Here is a 20,039-nt window from a genome sequence, read left to right as displayed (position 1 = left end):
ATTGAATAGATAAATTTTCACCAATTTTTAATTAACTACACTACAGCTACTTTCCATTAACAAGGGGACTGAAGGGAGCTATCAATTTATAGATCCATATATTTCAAACATTTATTTGCAAAGTGGTTAATGATTTCCATCCCCACAGCAACAAAATTATCCATGCTGATTGGGTTTCCAGGCCAATCCACAAAAGATTATTTAACCTATAAAGTAGTTTATTATAAAAAAAGATCTCTTTTCTGACTTTACTTACCTACTGTTTGGAAGTTAAGAGCTACCATTTGACAACCAGCATTCCAGAAGACTTGTGGCATGTAATTTGAAGAATCCACACGTGTTCCCTTTGGATAAATCCTGCTAAGTTGCATTTTATTATATCTAGGCAAGGATGGTTAAGTAGGATCATAGTATCAAGAATAAAAATATCATTTAGTCTAATTCCACCATTTTACAAATGCAGAAATCCAGGTCAAGAGGGGTTAAATGACTTGCCCAAAGATAATACAGATAGGAAACAGTGGGGCCATCATTTGAAACCATTTCCCTTGTCTGCAAATCCATTGGTCCTTTCACTACATTTGCTACAAAATTAATTATTGATACTGACTGTGTATTCTGTAATTCTGTGAGAATTCCTAAATGAAAAACAAATTTAATATACAGTTAGGGAAATGGGTCAAGTACACATTAAAACACATAAGAGTACAGGAAACAGATATAATTTGACCATCTAACTAGTAAGCAGCTTTACTTAAGTCATGCATATGTCTTTATGGAACAGCTGGAGTAGCCAGAAAAATGTGAGATTCACTGAGGAAGGTTTCTGGGAAGAGAAGGATTCAGGATAGTTTTGAAGAAAGAAAAAAACCAAACAAACCATGATTTCATGAATTATACAATCAATGGTGTTCCTATGGGGCAATGACAAATGGAAAGAATTGTAGTCTTTGAAAACACACAAATCATATGCAGGGATTCACAGCACTAGTTGGAGAATCTCAATTGAATGGGACATCAGAGGCCACGTTGTTCAATATACTGCTTATCTTATAATATACCTAATAAGTGGGTCACTTAGCTTTTGCTTAAAGACCTTTAGTCAGAGGCAACCTCTAAAGGCAATCACTTTAGGAAAGTTAAAATTGTTAGGGAGTTTTCCCTTATATCAAACCTAAATTTTCCTGTTTACAACTATACTTACTTCACAGTAATATCTGTTTGGAAGAGCCACTCATACACTGCCACATGCTAACTCTCTGCTTTCTGTTTTGCCTTATGTTTTTTCTATCAGTGCAATTTCTACTTGTGAACACAATGGCACATTTGAGAATGCCTAACATAAGAAAGCTAGTAAATAAAAGCTTGATTTTGTAGCTTTATTTGTATTCTAATTAGTTATATATCTAGAACTCTACATTTTCTTACCTATCTGGAAAATAAGTTAATCAGTCTCATGGTATCATTTTCCAAAAGGCATTTCTTAAAGCAGTTCAAGATAAGGGACATTATATTGTAGGATAGTGAAGCAGTGAACCAACTGACTTCCTGAATTGGTTAGGAGGTCACATATTTGTTTTGTGTAATGAATGTTTGTTGAAATATTAAACTAGAAGGTGAGTTTTGAAAAAACTCATTTTACTTGAAGTATAATAGCATAACATATAGTATAATAATGTATAACAAAGCCACCCACTTATTGACAAATAAATTGATATTACTTAAAATCACAGAATTTCAGAGTTGGAGGGGACCTCAGGGTCATCTTGTAAAACCCACACCTGAATGAATTTCATCTACAGAATATTTGGCTAGTGGTAATCTGACATTTGCTGAAAGCCTTGCAGTAATTGGGATCCCCTTGCATCCTGATATTGCCCATTCTGGTTTTGGATAACTCTAATTGTTAGTAATTTATTATTATCCCACTTCTATCACTATTGACAGATAGAATGGTATGGGAAGCCTCATTTTCCTAATTTGTCCTGCTTGGGATAGTTTCCTTGAATTACACAAGAACTTTTGGTAACCTAAATTCCTTTTCCAATTTTCTTTATTGCAAGTAATAATTATGGCCCCAGATATCTGTACATTAATGTCTCTGGTATATAAATTATAAACCAAGTGAAATGTCTACAATTATCTATGATCTTACAGGTATCAGATATTTAGTAAGCTAAGATTTATAACTAGAATGTGATAATGGTTTCTAAGAAATGGTTTTGATAGAAGTAGCAATAGGATATCTCTATATATGAGCAAGATATAGATGTGTGGGGATCTACAAATCTGAACAAAGAAGAGCAGTACAGAAAGTACTTAGGTAACAAAGGAGAGAAGTATTTATTAATTTTAGGGGGCATCCTTTTGATGAATCTAATTCATTTTTGGGATATATGGACATACTTCAGTACTTTAAAATTTCAGGGTTCTCATCAATGGGAATACCTTCACACTACCAGATTTATAGTCCATCTCTGACTTAGTAGGCAGTCATAATGGATTAACAGATAAACATGTACTCTCTTGCCAAAGTCTTTCAGAACTCAGGGTCATATACACTCCCACAGGAAGGCATCAGAGGAAGACTTGTGGAAATTGATGGCCACAGATATTGCTTAAGGAGATAGCTCTCCCAGGGTTATTAACATTTTTCTGGGCAATTAATAATCAATTTATTAATTAGGCTAGCCAATAATCAATAAATTAATGGCCAGTGATTTCTCTCAATAACCAAAGACACCTAATGGAGACACTAGATGCCTTAATTGTTTTTTCCAAAGGGAATTCACAACACGAGGGGTCTTCTTCCATTTGTATGACCTATACACAATTTTAACAGTAAAAACTTATTGAGTCAGTCACGCAATAATTGTTGCTTAGATGCAGTGGTTGTCAATCAATCAAACTACCAAAAATAATAACAAAATTCATCTGGAAGAATAAACAGTGAAGGATATCAAGAGAATCAATGGAAATAATGTGAAGGAACTTATCTAGCTATACTGGATCTCAAATAGTATTATAAAGTGGTAATTATCAAAACAATCTATAATACTGTGCATACCCTTTGATCCAGCAATATTACTGCTAGATCTACATCCCTGAGACATAAAAAATGGAAAAAGACCTATTTACCTATTTGTACAAAAATATTCATAGCAGCTGAGGGGATGACCATCAATTGGGGGTTAGCTAAACAAGTTGTGGTATATGGAAATGTTTTACATGATTGCTCAAGTATAAACTGTATTGGATTCTTACCATCTCAGGGAGGGTGGAGGGGAGGGACAGAAGGAGGGATAGAATATGGAACTCAAAATTTAAAAAAAATGCTTAAAAAAGATTCAATGGTTATTTTAAATGAACAAAATTTTACCAGTTAATGATAATAAAAGAGTGTTTTTAAACTCCTTTGAAAGTGTAAGATTTTGTTGTCAGTAACAACCAGAATGCCATTCCTAAATATATAGAGATTTTTATAGGTCAAATAATCTAAAAATAAGACTCACAGAAGATGATTTTTTTCTATCATCCTTCCCCTCATTTATAAATAAATTTCAAATGAACAACATTTGTAGCATCAAGTCAAAGACTTTGGGTAAAGGATACTCTACAAATTCTACTGGAGATTTTGTTAGTTGCTCAAGTCCTTTGGTTTCCACAAAAGAAGACATTTCAAAACTTTTGTTTCTTTCTGAATTGAGGAAAAAAGGAAAGAAAAATTATAAGTGAGCATAAGTCAAAAGTATAATTTAAATTTCCTGCACAAATAAAACTGATAGGAAACATTATGTAACTCTAAGAGAAATTATTCCCCATATGATGTTTATATTTGTTTGTTTTTCAATGAATTAAATGTATTGTCTGCTATAATAGCCTTTTCAATAATATTTTAGTCATAGGCCTTTGAGGTATCTAAAAGTATTAAGGAAGTGAAGTAGATTTTAATATTTAACAGTTGGTGAAGATTACTAATCAAATGATGTGTGTGTGGGGGGCTGGGAGAGTTGCTCTGACATAACTTTGAGGCTAGTGGTCTTTATAGAACAATGTACTCATACTCATTGGTTTGAACATAATGGTTCATATGTGGCTATTGTTAGGCTAATTTAAGGTCCAATGCAAATACAAATTGTTAGAACTAATTTTTTCTCTAATAATTGTTTATTTCTTAAAATGCCCTCCTTTCTTACACACAGGTAAAATTATTTGTAAATAGATTCTCCATTTAATCAATTCAGGTCTTTGAGAAAAAAGGAAACAGAGGAACAAACATCCAGACATCTCAACCTGCTTCTCCTTCTTTCCTCCTCAAAAAGAATTTCCTTTGACAAACAAACTAATAAGTTATATGTAATTCTCAAACAGATGGTTCTCCTCTCCCTTTGCTTCTCCAAAATCTCAACACTGGACTAATCTCCCCCTCTTTTCTCTTCCTGGACACCCTCGTCCAGTCTGTCAGCTCCAGTTGTTTCTTATTTTGTTATCTCTCTTAGATCATTTTCTCTCTCTCCTCTCTATCTTAATATAGAAAAATCTGCTTAGAACTCCCTCCTTAAACTAGGGTTGACTGAGCCAACCTACCACTTTCACTCCAATTTACCCTTGTTTTTTTTCCCTTCTTCCATTCTACTTTCTATACTTGCTTTGTTTTTAATTGCTTTGATCATATAGCTCCTGTTTACAAATGTTCTTAATTACACCTTGAATCAAATGAAAATTAAACATATTCTTTCAGATGCTGGGAAGATAAAGCTATAGCCTGATTAAAATGATCAGATTTATCATTAACTAATGTGGGGCAGGGGTCACAAAGAGTCAGACCCAACTGAAGCAAACGAACAACAACAAATGTAGGGCAGATTTTTACTCCATTTCCTCTCTCTTTTCCATAATCCCTTTACAAGTCACTTTCCCTACTTCACCTCCATACATGTATCAGCTCCTAGGTATTATCTTAGCTCTAATTTGTGCATAAATGTTACTTTTTCCTGAGCTAACTCCATGCTCTGAAAAAGGTTTTTCCAGGTACGATGTTTTAAAAAATGTAAGTACTATGGTTCATCTTATGAAGCCCGATGAGCTGTTTAGTCATTCATTTGTATCTGACTCTTCATGACTCCACAGGCCATACTATCCATGGGAGTGTTCTTTGCAAAGACGCTAGAGTGGTTTGCCATTTCCTTCTCTGTTGGATTAAGGCAAACAGAACTTAAGTGACTTGCCCAGGGTCACACAGCTAGTAAATGTCTGAGTCTGGATTTGAACTCAGGTCTTTCCAACTCCATGTCCAGCACTCTATCTACTGAGCCACCTAGCAGCTTCCTGAAGTTCTATGTACATCAGTTTAATTTTAAAATGGGAATTTATAAAGTAAGACACATTTTACAGTCTGTAGATATGGGAGACATAGAGAAGGACCTGTCTTCTCTCATATTTTTCCCAGGACTACTGTCTATTTATTACACTTTGTTAAATATAAATGTAGTCTATACTGAGCCATGACATTTGGTTGCCTGATGCCATTTATATGACATGTTGGGCTTTCACAAGTTAGAAAAATTGCTTGAATTTATTCACACTTTTAACCTTTGTTTCTCTACCGGGCTTCCGAACAACATTACTAAAGATAACACTGGAAAGGAGGAGAACTGATATGAGGAATAAGACCAAGAGATACAGCTCATGTCATGGCCAATGGAAACAAGATAATAGTTTGATAGTCACGAATCAACCTATTAGTAATGGAATATCAAAGCATTTAATTAGCTTTTACTACTTTTGTAGGAGCCAGAATTACTTTTCTCTGTGCCCACCCCAAAATAATGTAGGCTCCAAGATTAATTATCTGAAGAATGACCTTTAATTAAACAGGTCTAGCATTCTGGAGTGCATTGTTCTTTTCAAAGTGACAAATCAATATAAAAAAGCACAAGGAGAGCTATATTTGTAGGCATTTGGCAACTGTCACCTACATTTGTTTCCAGGCTCTGACAGAATTAAAAGCATATTTAGCTTCCTTTTGAAGATCTTTCAATTGATCAATGAGCTTATCTCCTATAAATGCTAATGAAATACACACAAGCACACAAAGTAACTCCTCTAGGAGTTTTCATATTGAATGTAAAATGCTTGTATCAAGAGACATTTCTGAATAAATTATTGAAAATATAAAAAAAATTATTAATGTATTGATTTGGAAATTATTTTATTTAGTGTAGAGGTACAGAAAATGAGCCATTAGACTAATATAATTTTAGCAAGCTGGTACCAATATAATTGAAGTAGTGACTTATAGTGTAGCTTTTGGCACCCTAGCATTTTTTGTTAATGTCAGCACATCAAAGAAGATAGGGTAATGGAGTTGTGGAGAGTAAGGCAGTAGTGTCCATCAATAAATAACCATGTGGAGTGCACCACCCCTGTCCAATCATTGGACTGTCTTTAGTCAGCAAATAAAAATCAAGTTGAGCAAAGTTTTCCTGGCAAGTATCAGAGACTAATCGTTGTCATATTGTTTATACAGACTTATAGTGTTAGAGGAAGGAGTACAAAGGGAGGTAGGTCTTGATCACAGGAGTACAGCACACCTGTTCTTCGGTGTCTGCTTATGTATCAGTTTCCCTGTTGGGGAGTTTGAGGTATTCTGTACCAAGGCCTAGCAAATGAAATGTGAAGCATAGAGAAAATCAGTGGGCTGTATTGGTGATAATTTTCTGACATATATGTATTAGTGTTTTAGTTTTTAGTTAGTTTAGTTTTTAGGAATTCTAGATCCTCTTTACTGATAGAATGCCCATTAGGGCTAGTGGACCCTGAAAGTCAGAGAAACCCTGGGAGGAAAAACACATTTTGGTACTGATTTTATCTTACATTTTGGACAAATGAAAAAGAGAACCAGATCAAAATGGCTCCTTAATTTCTGAAAGGAAAGATGGTATTTTTATGCTCACGAAGGTTATTGAAAAGCTAAATCTACGACTAGTCAATATACTTGTTTTTTCCAGAACAAACAAGATATGAAGACTGATGGCACAGTCTCTTAAGTGTGCAAAAACTTGGCATGACCAAATGAGAGCTTGGTAAATTACAAATTTTAGTATGGCTATAGATATGGAAGGAGAACAAATCACCTTTCAGGGTCTAGGTTAGTAATTTTATGCACAGTGCATTGGATAGCTCATACATTGATTCCCTCTAAGTTGTTAGGGCAAGAGAAGACACCAAATTAATCAAATATTTTTCGGTTGTGTAGACAGGGTTGATAAGTGCTCCTTCTGAATAGCACTGACTATGTATTGCTAATGGTATCTCTGTTCCTTGGATTTTATTTAAGACTAACCAGAGTCTCATCCATGGTATCTCTAAATAACACTACCATCAGAATCAGGCAGTTATTCTGAGTATAACATGTGCTGGTCCAATTACTCAGTGTTTCAAGTATAATCATTACTGGCCACATTGAGGCTTCTCTCTGGAAAAATAAACAATCAACCAAAAAACTTACTTTTTGATGTCTCAAATGACTCAAATTTCACTGGTTGTATATAGTTTACCAGGTTGGACATTTCTTCTGTGGCCATAGCTTCACTACCAGCAGTGCCCTGGAGCAAGGAATAAAATAATGATTCAAATTTTGGAGTTTTATATGCAAGAGAACAGTTTTTTTTTCAAATATGTGCATCGTTTACTTCTGTTAACTGACAAACGGTGCCTCCTTTGCTATATGAGTATTAGTCCTCACTCAGAAATATCTTAAAGTAGCAAGAACAGAAAGATCTCATCTTTAAAGGAAGATTAGAAATTTAATAGTACAATGCTATCTATCCTAGATTGGCAGATCTCAATAGATACATTTGATACAATCCTCTAATTTTGGGTAAGGAGCAGGAAAAAATACTTCCTTTTGAAGAATCCAGTTCACATTCTCCAGCTTAAAAAATAACTGGGCAACATCATAACACAAATATTGCTTCCCATACAAGGATTCTTGATCGTGTGTGCGTGCATGTGTGCGTGTGTGTGTTCGTGTGTGTGTGTGTGTGTGTGTACGTGTGTGTGTCTGTCTGTCTGTCTGGGTCTCTGTGTGTGTCTGTGGGTGTGTGTGATGGCCTCCCTTGGGCGGCCTATGAACTCCTCAGAATTACATTTTTCGATACTTAAAATAAAATGCATAGTATTATGAGGAAAACCAATTATATTGAAATATAACTAAGTACTCTGGTTCTAACTGTTAAAACACTTTCTATGTTACTGAAATGACTGGTCACCTATCACTACATGTTGATGATAAATGAGAAGTTTGTACCATTTTATCTGACACTATCCCCTCTTTTCCTTTTCTGTTTTCTGTTAAATTCAAAGATACAAATTGGTTGAGGCACTTTAAAGATCAAAAGGGTAAGATAACTTGAAGAATTAGTTATTAGAGGACATTGAGTCTAATGAAGGAACATTACACAGATGGTCTGGTCTTCCCCTCCTCCCCCCAATGGAACAAAACAGAGATTGTGGGAATTTGGAACATTTAAAAAGTAATCTCTGAGCTGTTTCCTTTCCAAAACTCATAAAATTCCAAATTCCAAATTGCATCTCCCTACTAATTTTTATGAATTCATCAGTTTTTTTTTACAAAAATGGACTGTAAATATGAGTTATTATTAATATTTGATTCTGGGTCTTTGTGAATTGATCCATATTCTGTAGTCCTTTTAAATAATAGGAACCACTTTTACATGTCTCTCTATTAAGTCTGCCCTTAAACAATACAACTGATGCTCAAACATCTTTTAAAAAACAGTCCTGCTATTTTTACTCTGGGGCCTAACATCCTAGTTGACTTTCCATGCCTTGGGTTTTCCCAGATTCCTCACAATCTTAGAGATGCACAGAACCTGAGAGGGCATTTATTCTATGTCCCTGGCAAATTAATGCAGCCTCTGTGCCACAGTGATACTGTAGTATATTGTCTCAAATGCATTAATACCTGATTTCTTTGCTTAACCTTAAGTTTATATGGGATGAGGTTGGATTTGACAACTGGTAGCCTTGATTTTCTAATCTGCTTTCCAACACACAATGCTGGATGACTCTTCTGGCTATTGTGAGGCAGTTACAGACTTCACAATCACCATCTGCCTGGGTTATGGACTCAAAGATTTAGAATTCTTAAGGAGCATAGAGATCATCTAGTCCAATGCTCTCATTTTACATATGAGAAATTGGGGGATTGAGAGATTAAGTGCCTTGATCAGTGTCACACAAGTAAGTGTTAGAGGTGGGATTTGAGCCCAGTTCCTTCTGACTCCAAGAATAGCACTCAATTCATTTCTACCATACAGCCCTTTACAATGCCCAAGTGTTACTCCGTAACATCGATTTCAAACAAAACTAGTGATTTTCAAAAAAGATTGTATCATTTGTTACCACTAGATGGCGGAAGATGACTTAAGAATGAAGATGTGGACAACTATCTAACATCATCTCCAGTCACAGAATAACATGCTCACATCAGGTCCAAACTAGATCTGCTTACCTCATCCATTGAAGACTTTTTACAATCATCATCATCGTCGTCATCATCATCACTCTCTATATCTGCTTCTCCTGTAATATATTAATTACAGAACAACAAATTATACCTTAAAAACATTCAAGATTACATGTACTCTGTAATAGGATTTATTTTGGTTTCCATGTTTCTTTAATTCATTATAGAGCTACAAGGACGTATCTCTGACTAAAGACACCCTTTAAAAAAGGTTTAGTTATGGACAACGTTGTCAGCCACTTGCAATATGCTACTTTTCTAAATGTTAGGATGAATTTTGTGAAGTTTAAAAGTTAATTATATTTTTTTTCTATTTTACTAGCAAGACCAGCTATCAGAAAATGAATATTAGGAATATGGATGGCACGGTTCTGCAAAAACAGTGTAAGGAATTCAAAGCTCAGAATAAGCAGAGGTTCACAAGGGAAGCTAAGGAAAACAAAGTTTAGTTTCTTTTTAAAAGCTATATTGAGGGAGGAAAAAAATATCAAAGAAGGGATAGGAAGCTTATTGGTCCTAAATGACAATGGAGAGAAGGCACAGCTGCTTATCTTTATTTTGTTTCTGTTTTCTCTGCAAAACAGACCAACCTTTGCCCTGGAAATGACAGAACAAAAATACTCATGGGGAGTTGAAACCCAAGATAAGTAGGAGTAGTAAGAGAACTCTAAGTGCCATGGTACTCCATGGAGAAGGCAGGGATAGACAACAATTGTTCTGAAAAGTATCTGGGGGTTTTAGTGGTCTGCAAGATCAATATGAGCTGGCAGGGTGATGTGGGAGCCAAAATAGCTAATGTAATCTCAGGCTGCATTAGAAGGCATAGAGTCTAGGAATAGGGAAGTAATGGTCCTGTTATTTTCTGCTGTCATCAACTTTCATCTGCAGTATTTTTGTTCAGTTGTGGGCACACTGATAAGCTGGAGAGTATCCACTGGAGGTTAACCAGGATAGTGAAAGGCCTAGGGTCCATGACATAAGAAGTCCAGTTGAAGGAATTGAATACACTTAGCCTGTTCTCACAGGGAAAAGACTCAGTAGGGCTATCATGTGGAGAAGTGATTTGATTTGTTAGAGGGTAGAACCAGGAACAATGGGAAGAAAGTGCAGAGGCAAATTGAGACTTGATATCAGAAAAATCTTCCTCATAATTGAAGCTGTCCAAAAATAGAATGAGCTGCAAGCTGCCTCAAGAGGTGGTGGATATTTGCTTCTTGGAGGACTTCAGACATAAGCTGGGCAACTTATTTGTCAGCTGTTACAATGAGGACTCCTTTCATGTTTGGGTTTGACTAGATTGCCTCTGAGGTCTGTTCTAACTCTCCAATTTTGTGATTTCTAGATTCATTTTGGCATCTGGGACAAGCTTAATTGAAATGCAGGACAAATAACATTTTAAGACAAATTCCTTTGGGAGACACGAGACAGAGACCCCAGGACACCATCTTGCTGGTTGTCAGTAGAGCAGGACTTAAAAGGAACTCATCTGGTATGGGGAAGACTGAGATGATGGGAGAGTTTTGGGAGGAAAGGTACACCAATTTTAACCAATTCTTGATAAATAAGTGCCAGAGTCAGGCTGCTAAAAGTGAGTGCTGGAAGTCCCCTTTAATTTTGGTGTTTGGGGGCAAAAACCCAGTTACGCCCATCTTAGTTAAAACTATAATATATAAAATGTTTTATCCTTTGAATGTTTTTCTGCTTAAATATGTACTATATGTATTTAAGGGATACTAAAGAGACACATTTTTTAATCTTGATTTCCTACCTGACATGGACGCAGCCAAAGTGTTATTAGAACGTATATGTTATGTAAGCTTCTTGTGTGAACAAACTACTTCTGAGTTTGTCTTTGTATACCCATCACCTACCATATGGCCTTAGATATCATAGGTATTTGATGACTGATTTGGATTAGAAACTTTTAAGATGGGAAGAGTCAAATTAATTTCCTTTCTTTTTCTATTTTCTTTCTCCTCTCCTAGAAGGGGGCCTCAGAAGTCATTTATTTCAACCATTCCAACCAAGACATTAGTTGGAAGGGGTTGTAACATCAATATGACTAGAACTAGAATTTTATAAAAATGCAAACTTAATTCTATCATGACACAGTAAGATTTAGCCTGTTCATTTGGATGGGGCAACTTGTCTTTTAGATATATAAAACAAATCAATAATTAAAAAATAATTGATACAATAGTATTTGGAAATTCTGAGTATAGTTAGTAAAATAAAAAGGCAGAGCACTGTAACTTATCCAAACTCAATTTTTAAAAATATTTAGTTGATGTATGGTAATTCAAATGTCTTGTTTTCTTCCAGGGAATTTTCAGTTGTGCTGAAATACTGATGACAAGATGATTCTTTAAGAGCTTCTATGGCCCTAGATCTGGCTTTTAAAGAGTACTATTGGTCAGGAAATCAGATTTTAGGCCAAAAACAGATAGAGAGAACCTAACCCCGCACAGACTATTTAATTGTATTACTGCCTTTCTGACAGTTAACTCGGTGTCATTGCATAAAATGCCCAATAGATGGGAGCAGAAACCAAATGATGGGAAGGCATATATTGTTACTATTCTGACTTCCTCTGCAAGAGCTGGCTTTTGCGTAAAAAACAAATGGTGTCGCTGTCTCCTTTAAGTCTATAGCTATTACCTTTCACTGAATAAATAATTACCAAATAGTAAAGCAGCATGCTATAATGGATAGAGATCTGGTCTCAGAGACAGGATGATTTGTGTTCAAATCCTAAGACATATGTGCAATTTATTTCATCTCTGCCCCAAGCCATTCTCTAAATTACAGACAGGCTGCCACTCTGCATGTCTGGAGGGGGCTTACACTAGATTTCCCCATATGGGTGAAATCACAGTTTGTTGTCACATACAGATCTGCATTAGGCATATACATATATATGCACATGTATGATCGGTACCTGTATATAACATACATGGATGCATATATACACAGCATATCTGCATATATCATATATGTGAACACATCTGTATATGCCACATATATATATATATATAGGTATATAATGTATATATGCACACATGTCTATATGCCATAGGCATGTATATAATACATATATAGCAATGCATTATATATTTATATATCACATAGTATAATACACATAAACAGCTTACATACACATACCTACCCATACATTATGTATTGCATGCATGTATCTATAATACAATGCATGTATGTGGTATAGTTATATACATTACACGTATGTATATGTATACATATGCACACATAAAGTGTATTGTATACAATGAAAAAGATTTCTAGAATTAATCAGGTAATAGAGCATATACACCAGTATAAAACATACTTGTTTTCCAAATGAAAGTGTTATACCTAGGAACAAATGTTGATCTCCCACAAACTCCACAGAAGCAAGGACTGTGTCTTATCTAAATTCTGTATCTCTACCCACTTCAACCACACCTCCACCCCTTTTGCCAACAGTCAGCTCTGTGGTTGGTGCCATGTTAACGTCTATTGAATTATGGAACTTAAACATTTAACAAAAAGTAGTTTAAGTCAAATAGGTACTTGAAATTTTTTTTGAACCCCAAAATTCTCACCTAATTTTTAATATTAACTGACCTGATTAATTTTTAATTATATTATCAAAATTATTGAGAAAATCCCATAAAAGGACTTTATAAGAAGATGGATTATTCACCCTTAATAACCAACAATAATCCTAGGCTCATGTGTTGGAGGGAGGATTTGCTCATCCCATGAGAGTAATAGCTGTGAAATAGGAATCATTGCTTTCCCCATTGCAGCTCTGGAAGAAGGCTAAAAAGGAATCCAAGATCAAAATGAGGGCCACAAGGGGGACTGTGTCTTGTAGTGGAAAACCATGGGATTTGGAATCTGAGGATTCAGATATCATGTCAGTGGCCTACTATATACATGCCCATAATTCAAGTAAGTCACCTTCACCTCTCTTGGCCTTAGTTTCTTTAACTATTAAATGAAAGGTTTGTACTGGATGTTCTGTTCCTGTAGACCTCTAAATCCTTTGATCTCAGTTATTTAAGAAACCCGTGACACTGACCCATATACTCCCACTCCTCCATTGCCCTTCTCTGCCATGCGTAAAGTCCTAAGGATGAGACAAAGATGGGCTGGGTTGTGGAAGGCTAAGGCATTAGAGTCAAAACTTACAGGATCTGCCAAGCTGGAAACTACAAATCTAGCCACGGATTGTCAGTTGTTGTGAAGCTAGCCTACCTAATGCCTCATCCATAGATAATCTTTTTTTTTTAACATAGAAACTCTTAAAGAGTGACTTTCCCAAATGATAGAGTATTTATAATCTTCTTTGATAGAATGATTACCTCATATCAGGGCAACACAGATCTTTGAAGTGCTGAAGTAAATAAAACTGGCTGATGTCTCCCAAAGATAGTCAGCTGTTAGTGGGAATAAGGTCTGTAGTAAAACCATGGAACCAACCCTATTTCAGGCTTTACAAATTATGTGTGCTTCTAGTTAAGATAAAATCCACCATCTAAATGCCAAATTAGTAAGCAATGTTCTTGTTTTATGGGCCTACCTCCATATTCAAAAGTCCAAAAATTTCCATGGAGTGTGTGGGGGGGGAGCTGTTACACAACCAGCTAGGGGCCGGTTTACGAAATCTACCGAATTACTAACAGATTGCTGCTCTTTCTCTGGATTAAGCAATCATGTTCACTGCCTGTGAAATTCATTATTTATGTTATGCATTCAGTTATTAAGACCAAGGAAACCTAGTTAATGGTGGGAGGAGCAGATGGTAAAAAATCTTCACCCACGTAAACATGAAGCACTGGTTGTTTTAGCTGGTATCTTTCACAGGGTAAGGTCTTCCTAGGAGGAAATCTGTAGCCTGTGAAAGCCATTCACTTTCAAATGCTTAAAGAGAGTCCTCATTGAGAACAAACAGCATTTCCTCCCCCCAAAACCCACATTTGAATATCTTTGGTGAGAGAGGAGGAAATATATAATAAAAGTGTTGAAGGAACGCTGACAACAAATATTCTAACATTTGGTGACAAGCATTTTATTAATAAGAAAGAACGATGGAACCCAAAATGGCCAAATGGGACCTAAAACAGAAAAACTAAAGGAGTAGACATTTAAAATAAATGTTATATAAATAGATCTTTAGAGTAAGTATCTTAGACACCCATAAAGCCCAAAGAAGACCCCTTGTGAATTCCTTTTCAGATGGCTACTAATTTTGCTTTGATAGCAAAGGCTCATGTACTGCCAACCAGTCTAGATGATACAGAGCCCAAGGGAACTGGGTCACCATTTTCTCTTCTTTCCCCTTGAGCCAAGAAAATTTACTACAAGAGCCAGTGGCTTGGCACAGGGCTCCAAGTTTAAGAATGAATGTTGTAAATCATGTCCTAATAGCCTCGATAGATAATTCATTTAGCTTTTCTGCTTTTTCACTTTGGAAAAACTGTAAAATGCAAATAAGATTCAAGTCACCTTCCAGAGTTAATGATCATACTTTGGGTCCGACATTCTAATCATTATTTAGGTAATTGCTTCTCTAAAGGAGCCTGAAATTCAGCAATTACATTAAAGATCAATTGCTTTTTTTTTTTTCTGGAAATGCCTAAAAGGGAGTATTAATGTTCATTGAATGCTCAAGTTAAAGGAGGGTGTGGAGGCTGCAGGGATGTTCATGTATGTATATGTATCCACATGTATGTAAGGGGCAGCAATTCCTTGCTCTGTACATAGGGGCAGACACTGCTCCTCACCAATGAGCAGCGAATCCCATACACACAAACGTGCACACAGGCATGAACAGGAATTATTGCTAATGATTTGAAATTAGAAAACTGTTTTTTGAGATGTGTGTGATTGTAAGTATCAAACATTTGGTTCCCCTTTATTAGGTAGTATTGATTGACAGATGAAGTTACTTAAACTCCCTGGGTCTCTGTTCACCTACAAAAAAAATGAGTTCTGTGAGAAATGATTCCCTTAAGTGCCTTCTCCTGTAATATTCTATGACTCAGTGATTTACCTGCTCCAGGAGATGAAGGTTCAAATACACTGGATGAGTCACTGTAAGTATTGGATGCCTGCTCTGATAGCTTCTTTTTGGCACTTCCTTCTGAAGACTTATGTGATTTTTTTTTGTTTTTTACCAAAATTTTATACATTAAGTCCATAGGGCTTGGAAGAGGAACTCCAGATTCAAGCTAATATAAAAAAAGAGAGAGTACATTAACACACTCACACATATACACAATCACCTTAGCATGCTCCACTCCACCAAATTGCCAAGCAATATCTTAGGATTTAACAGCAGCAAGTGTGATACTGTAAAAGAGATGAAAAAAAGAAACAAACAATTGGACATCTCTGTGCATCCCCAAAGTACTGCCAATTGCCAGTTGCCATCTTCATATGAAGGGAAGTCTTCTATTATTGTTGTCTTACCATCACTTTACCAAATTTGGTGAAGGAAGCCTGAGCAAATGTGAATGGATTAGCAATCATTAGAACAAAGCTGTTATCATCTAGAAACCACCAAGGAAGGAAGGATGTTATTTATAGAGGGCTATAGAGGGACACTGGTCAGATGAATTGGTAAACACTGATGAATGAAGTTAAAGGAATACCTTCTCAGAAGAGTTACTACAATATTGTGATTAACATCCTAAACTGGAGAGTCCTGATACAGGGCCTAATGAAAGTAAGTGAATGGATCCATTGACCTCAGACTATCTTCAAACTCAGAAATTAAGACTAACATTTCTTTTTTTTTTTTTTTTGCTTTTTTTTTTGGCAGGGCAATTGGGGTTAAGTGACTTGCCCAAGGTCACACAGCTAGTACTTGTGTCAAGTGTCTGAGGCCGGATTTGAACTCAGGTGCTCCTGACTCCAGGGCCGGTGCTCTACTGACTGCGCCACCTAGCTGCCCCCTAACATTTCTAAGGAAAGTAATTTTATTTCTCACTTTGAAAGTTAACATCTCACGTGTTTATCATAATGCCTGACACGCTGTAAGACTAGAATATCAAAAAAGGACTAGATCAGTGATTTCACTATTATAAGGAACTCCTAGGTAAAGAAACTTTTTGCAATTTATTTTACAGAGTTACCTAAAACTTGTGAAGTCTTAGAAACCGGAATGTTTCAGAGATAGGACTTGAAACCAGGCTTTGAGGCTAATTCCCTAGTCATTATGACATGCTGCCTTTTACATAGTAAATAACTGGCAAGTGTTCATTCATTTCATTCTAATAGGAAAACCAGTTTGGCTTGATAAAATCGATTTGGCATGAGCTATTAGCCACCAGTGGCAAGAATCATCTGTGTAAGTTATTCAGAAGATATGCTGTTTAAACAATTGTTGTTCCTTCATATCCCATTGCTAGGGGACAGTGGGCTGATACAAAGTCATTCTTAAGATGTTAATATACTGGAAGAAGAAGAAATGGGGTAATGAAACTTAGGGCATCTTTCAGTTAGCTTTGCTTCTTTTTATGGTTGGAAGGGGGAGATAATTTTTACTCTTTCTCTTAAAGATAGGCTGATGCTACTATAGTATTGTGCAACTCAGCACATTGCCATAGTAAGCAGGGGTATGATGATGATGATGGAGAAGTGAGGAGGAGACAACACATGGACAGGGACTCTACCATCTGCACCCTTCAGCGCAAATATACACTTCTCAAGAAGATCTGGTTATTTTCATTTGAAGAGTCTTCTTTTGGCTGTTATGTTGGCTGCTTCTGTGTGCTAAGCAGTTCTTCAGTTCAGCCAAAAACAAGTCTAGCTGTAAAGGAGAATATGGGAAAATAGAAAAGGAAAACTCTTTTGTCCTATCCTCCCAGGAGGGTTACAGAAGAAAGAATCAAAATAACGAAACACATTTCTTGGGTCCCCTTCTTCCCTCTTCCAAGAAAAAAATAGGAGGTTTCTGTATCTCAAAGGAGAAATGTCAAAATGACTTACTGGGTATTTTTCTAATGGCTCCATAAGTAGTGCATCTCCAAATATTAGTCTGCAATATTCTGCCATCTTGGCTTGTTGTTTAGGACTAAAAAAGAGAGAGAGAGAAGGAGAGAGAAAAACCATGATGTTTATTTCAGTTGCTGTCTGGATATGAAGAACTCTCATATCTTTACCATATGAAGATATCTATATCTATATCTATATCTATATCTATATCTATATAAGTGTGTGTGTGTGTATCGTATGTATCATCTCATTCTAGGTCCTTTTATTCACCTAAATTTGTTGTGCTATTACTGTATTGATTTGGTGATATCTCACAGAATGCAAATGATACAAAAAGCATATAAATGGTCCCTTGACACCACCAAAGGGCTGTACATACACAATAATGGAATAGACAGCTGCTTCTTTGGAGAATTTTAAAGGCTAAAGGAAAGATTCTCTTTCCTCATACAAATCTTCTTTATCCAGTAGAATATAAACTCCTTGAAGGCAGAAAGTAGATTTCCATTTTGCCTTTATTTCCCAAGCACCAGGAACAGTGCCTTGTCTAGCAGGTAATTAGTACATATTTATTAGATTGGATTGGATTGGGTTGGGTTTGTCTGCTTGGCCTGCCTCACATTCCAACTACAGTGATGGCTTCCTTTTTTTTCTTCACATAATAGTATTTTATTCCCCCCCCCAATTACATGTAAAGATACTTTTCAACATTTTCATAACATTTTAAATTTCAAATTTTTCTCTCTTCCTCCTTTCCCTTCTGCCTCCGCAAGGTAGTAAGCAATATTATATAGGTTATACACGTATAGGCATGTTAAACATATTTCCACATTAGTCATGTTGTGAAAGAAGAATCAGAAGAAAAGGGGAAAACCATGAGAAATGAAAAAAAAAACAAGTAAATATAGTGTTGCTTCAACCTGTATTCAGACTCCATAGTTCTTTCTCAGGATGTGGATAGCATTTTCTATCATGTGGCTTTTAGAATTGTCTTAGATCGTTGTATTGCTGAGAAGAGCTAAGTCTATGATAATTGATCATCACATAATATTGCTGTCACTGTGTATAGTGTTCTCCTGGTTCTGCTCACTTCACTCAGCATGAGTTCATGTAAGTCTTTCTTTCATATAAAGTTTTTTTTTTCTGAAATCTGCCTTCTCATCATTTCTTACACAACAATAATATTGCATTACATTCCTGTACCACAGTTTATTTATCCAATCCCCAATTGATGGGCATCCCCTCAACTTTCAATTCTTTGCCACCACAAAAAGAACTGCTATAAATATTTTTGTACATGTAGGTCCTTTCCCCCTTTTTATGATCTCTTTGGGATACAGACCTAGTAGTGCTACTGCTGGATCAAAGGGTATGCACAGTTTTATTGTCCCTTGGGCATAGTTCCAAATTGTTCTCCAGAATGGTTGGATCAGTCCACAACTCTAACAATAATGTATTAGTGTTCCAATTTTCCCATATCTTCTCCAACATTTATCATTTTCCTTTTCTGTCATATTAGCCAATCTGATAGGTATGAGGTGGTACCTCAGAGTTGTTTTAATTTGAATTTACCTAATCACTAGTGATTTAGAGCATTTTTTAAAATGACTTTAGGTAGCTTTAATTTCTTCATCTGAAAACTGCCTGTTCATATCCTTTGACCATATATCTATCCTTTGAGCCAGTTCTCTGTATATGTGAGAAATGAGGCTTTTATCAGAAACACTTGTAAAAATTGTTTCCCATCTTTCTGCTTTCCTTCTAATCTTGGTTGCACTGGTTGTGTTTGTGTTAAACCTTTTAAATTTAATGTAATCAAAAGTATCCATTTTGCATTTCATAATGTTTCCTGTCTCATTTGGTCATAAATTTTTTCCTTCTCCATAGATATGACAGCTAAATGATGGCATTCTTTAATGCACTGGTCATGAGTGGTTAGTATATTAAGCTACTGGGAGTCTCTACCCTCTTGGTATGCCTTAGTATCAGATACTTTTAAACCCGAAAGTTATGGAAGAGCAAATATAGGACTATAGGATCATAAGATTTAGAGCTTGAAGGAACTTTAAAGGCCATCTGATCCAACCCCTTCATATGACAGATGAGGAAACTGAGGCAGCTAGAGATTAAATGACTTGTCCAGGGTTACATGGTGTAATATAGAATTTAAACCTGACATTAAGTTCAGCCCTAGCCATTATGACATGCTAGGTGGTGTAGTAGATAGAGTACTAGACTTAGAGTCAGGAAGATCTGAGTTCAAATTCAGATACACATTAGCTGTGTGACTCTGGGCATACCACTTCACCTGTCTTCCTTAGTTTCCTCAACTGTAAAATGGGGACGATAATAGCACCTACCTTGCAGGGCTGTTTTGAAATCAAATGAAACTATATTGATAGAGTACTTAGCATACTCTCTGGCACAAAGTTGCTACTTAATAAATACTTTTTCCTTTCCTTTCCCTTTCCCCCATGCTGCTTCA

General features: G+C 35.9%; 1 protein-coding gene across 1 annotated transcript in view; it reads right to left on the bottom strand.

The window, feature by feature from the left end:
- The window catches only part of PLCB1 (phospholipase C beta 1), a 908,098-nt gene that overhangs the window by 176,070 nt on the left and 711,989 nt on the right, over nt 1–20,039 (bottom strand). The window contains exons 13-18 of the mRNA XM_036749135.1: nt 17,549–17,633; nt 15,609–15,786; nt 9,539–9,609; nt 7,511–7,607; nt 3,613–3,697; nt 257–381 (exon numbers count right to left, since the gene is read on the bottom strand). Coding sequence (XP_036605030.1) covers nt 257–381; nt 3,613–3,697; nt 7,511–7,607; nt 9,539–9,609; nt 15,609–15,786; nt 17,549–17,633 — 641 coding nt within the window. The remainder of the gene's footprint in view (nt 1–256; nt 382–3,612; nt 3,698–7,510; nt 7,608–9,538; nt 9,610–15,608; nt 15,787–17,548; nt 17,634–20,039) is intronic.

The sequence above is a fragment of the Trichosurus vulpecula genome, chromosome 3 (genome assembly GCF_011100635.1).
Source record: "Trichosurus vulpecula isolate mTriVul1 chromosome 3, mTriVul1.pri, whole genome shotgun sequence".
NCBI lineage: Eukaryota > Metazoa > Chordata > Mammalia > Diprotodontia > Phalangeridae > Trichosurus > Trichosurus vulpecula.
Note: the sequence above shows the minus strand (reverse complement) of the source record. Positions and strands in the feature narration are given on the sequence as shown.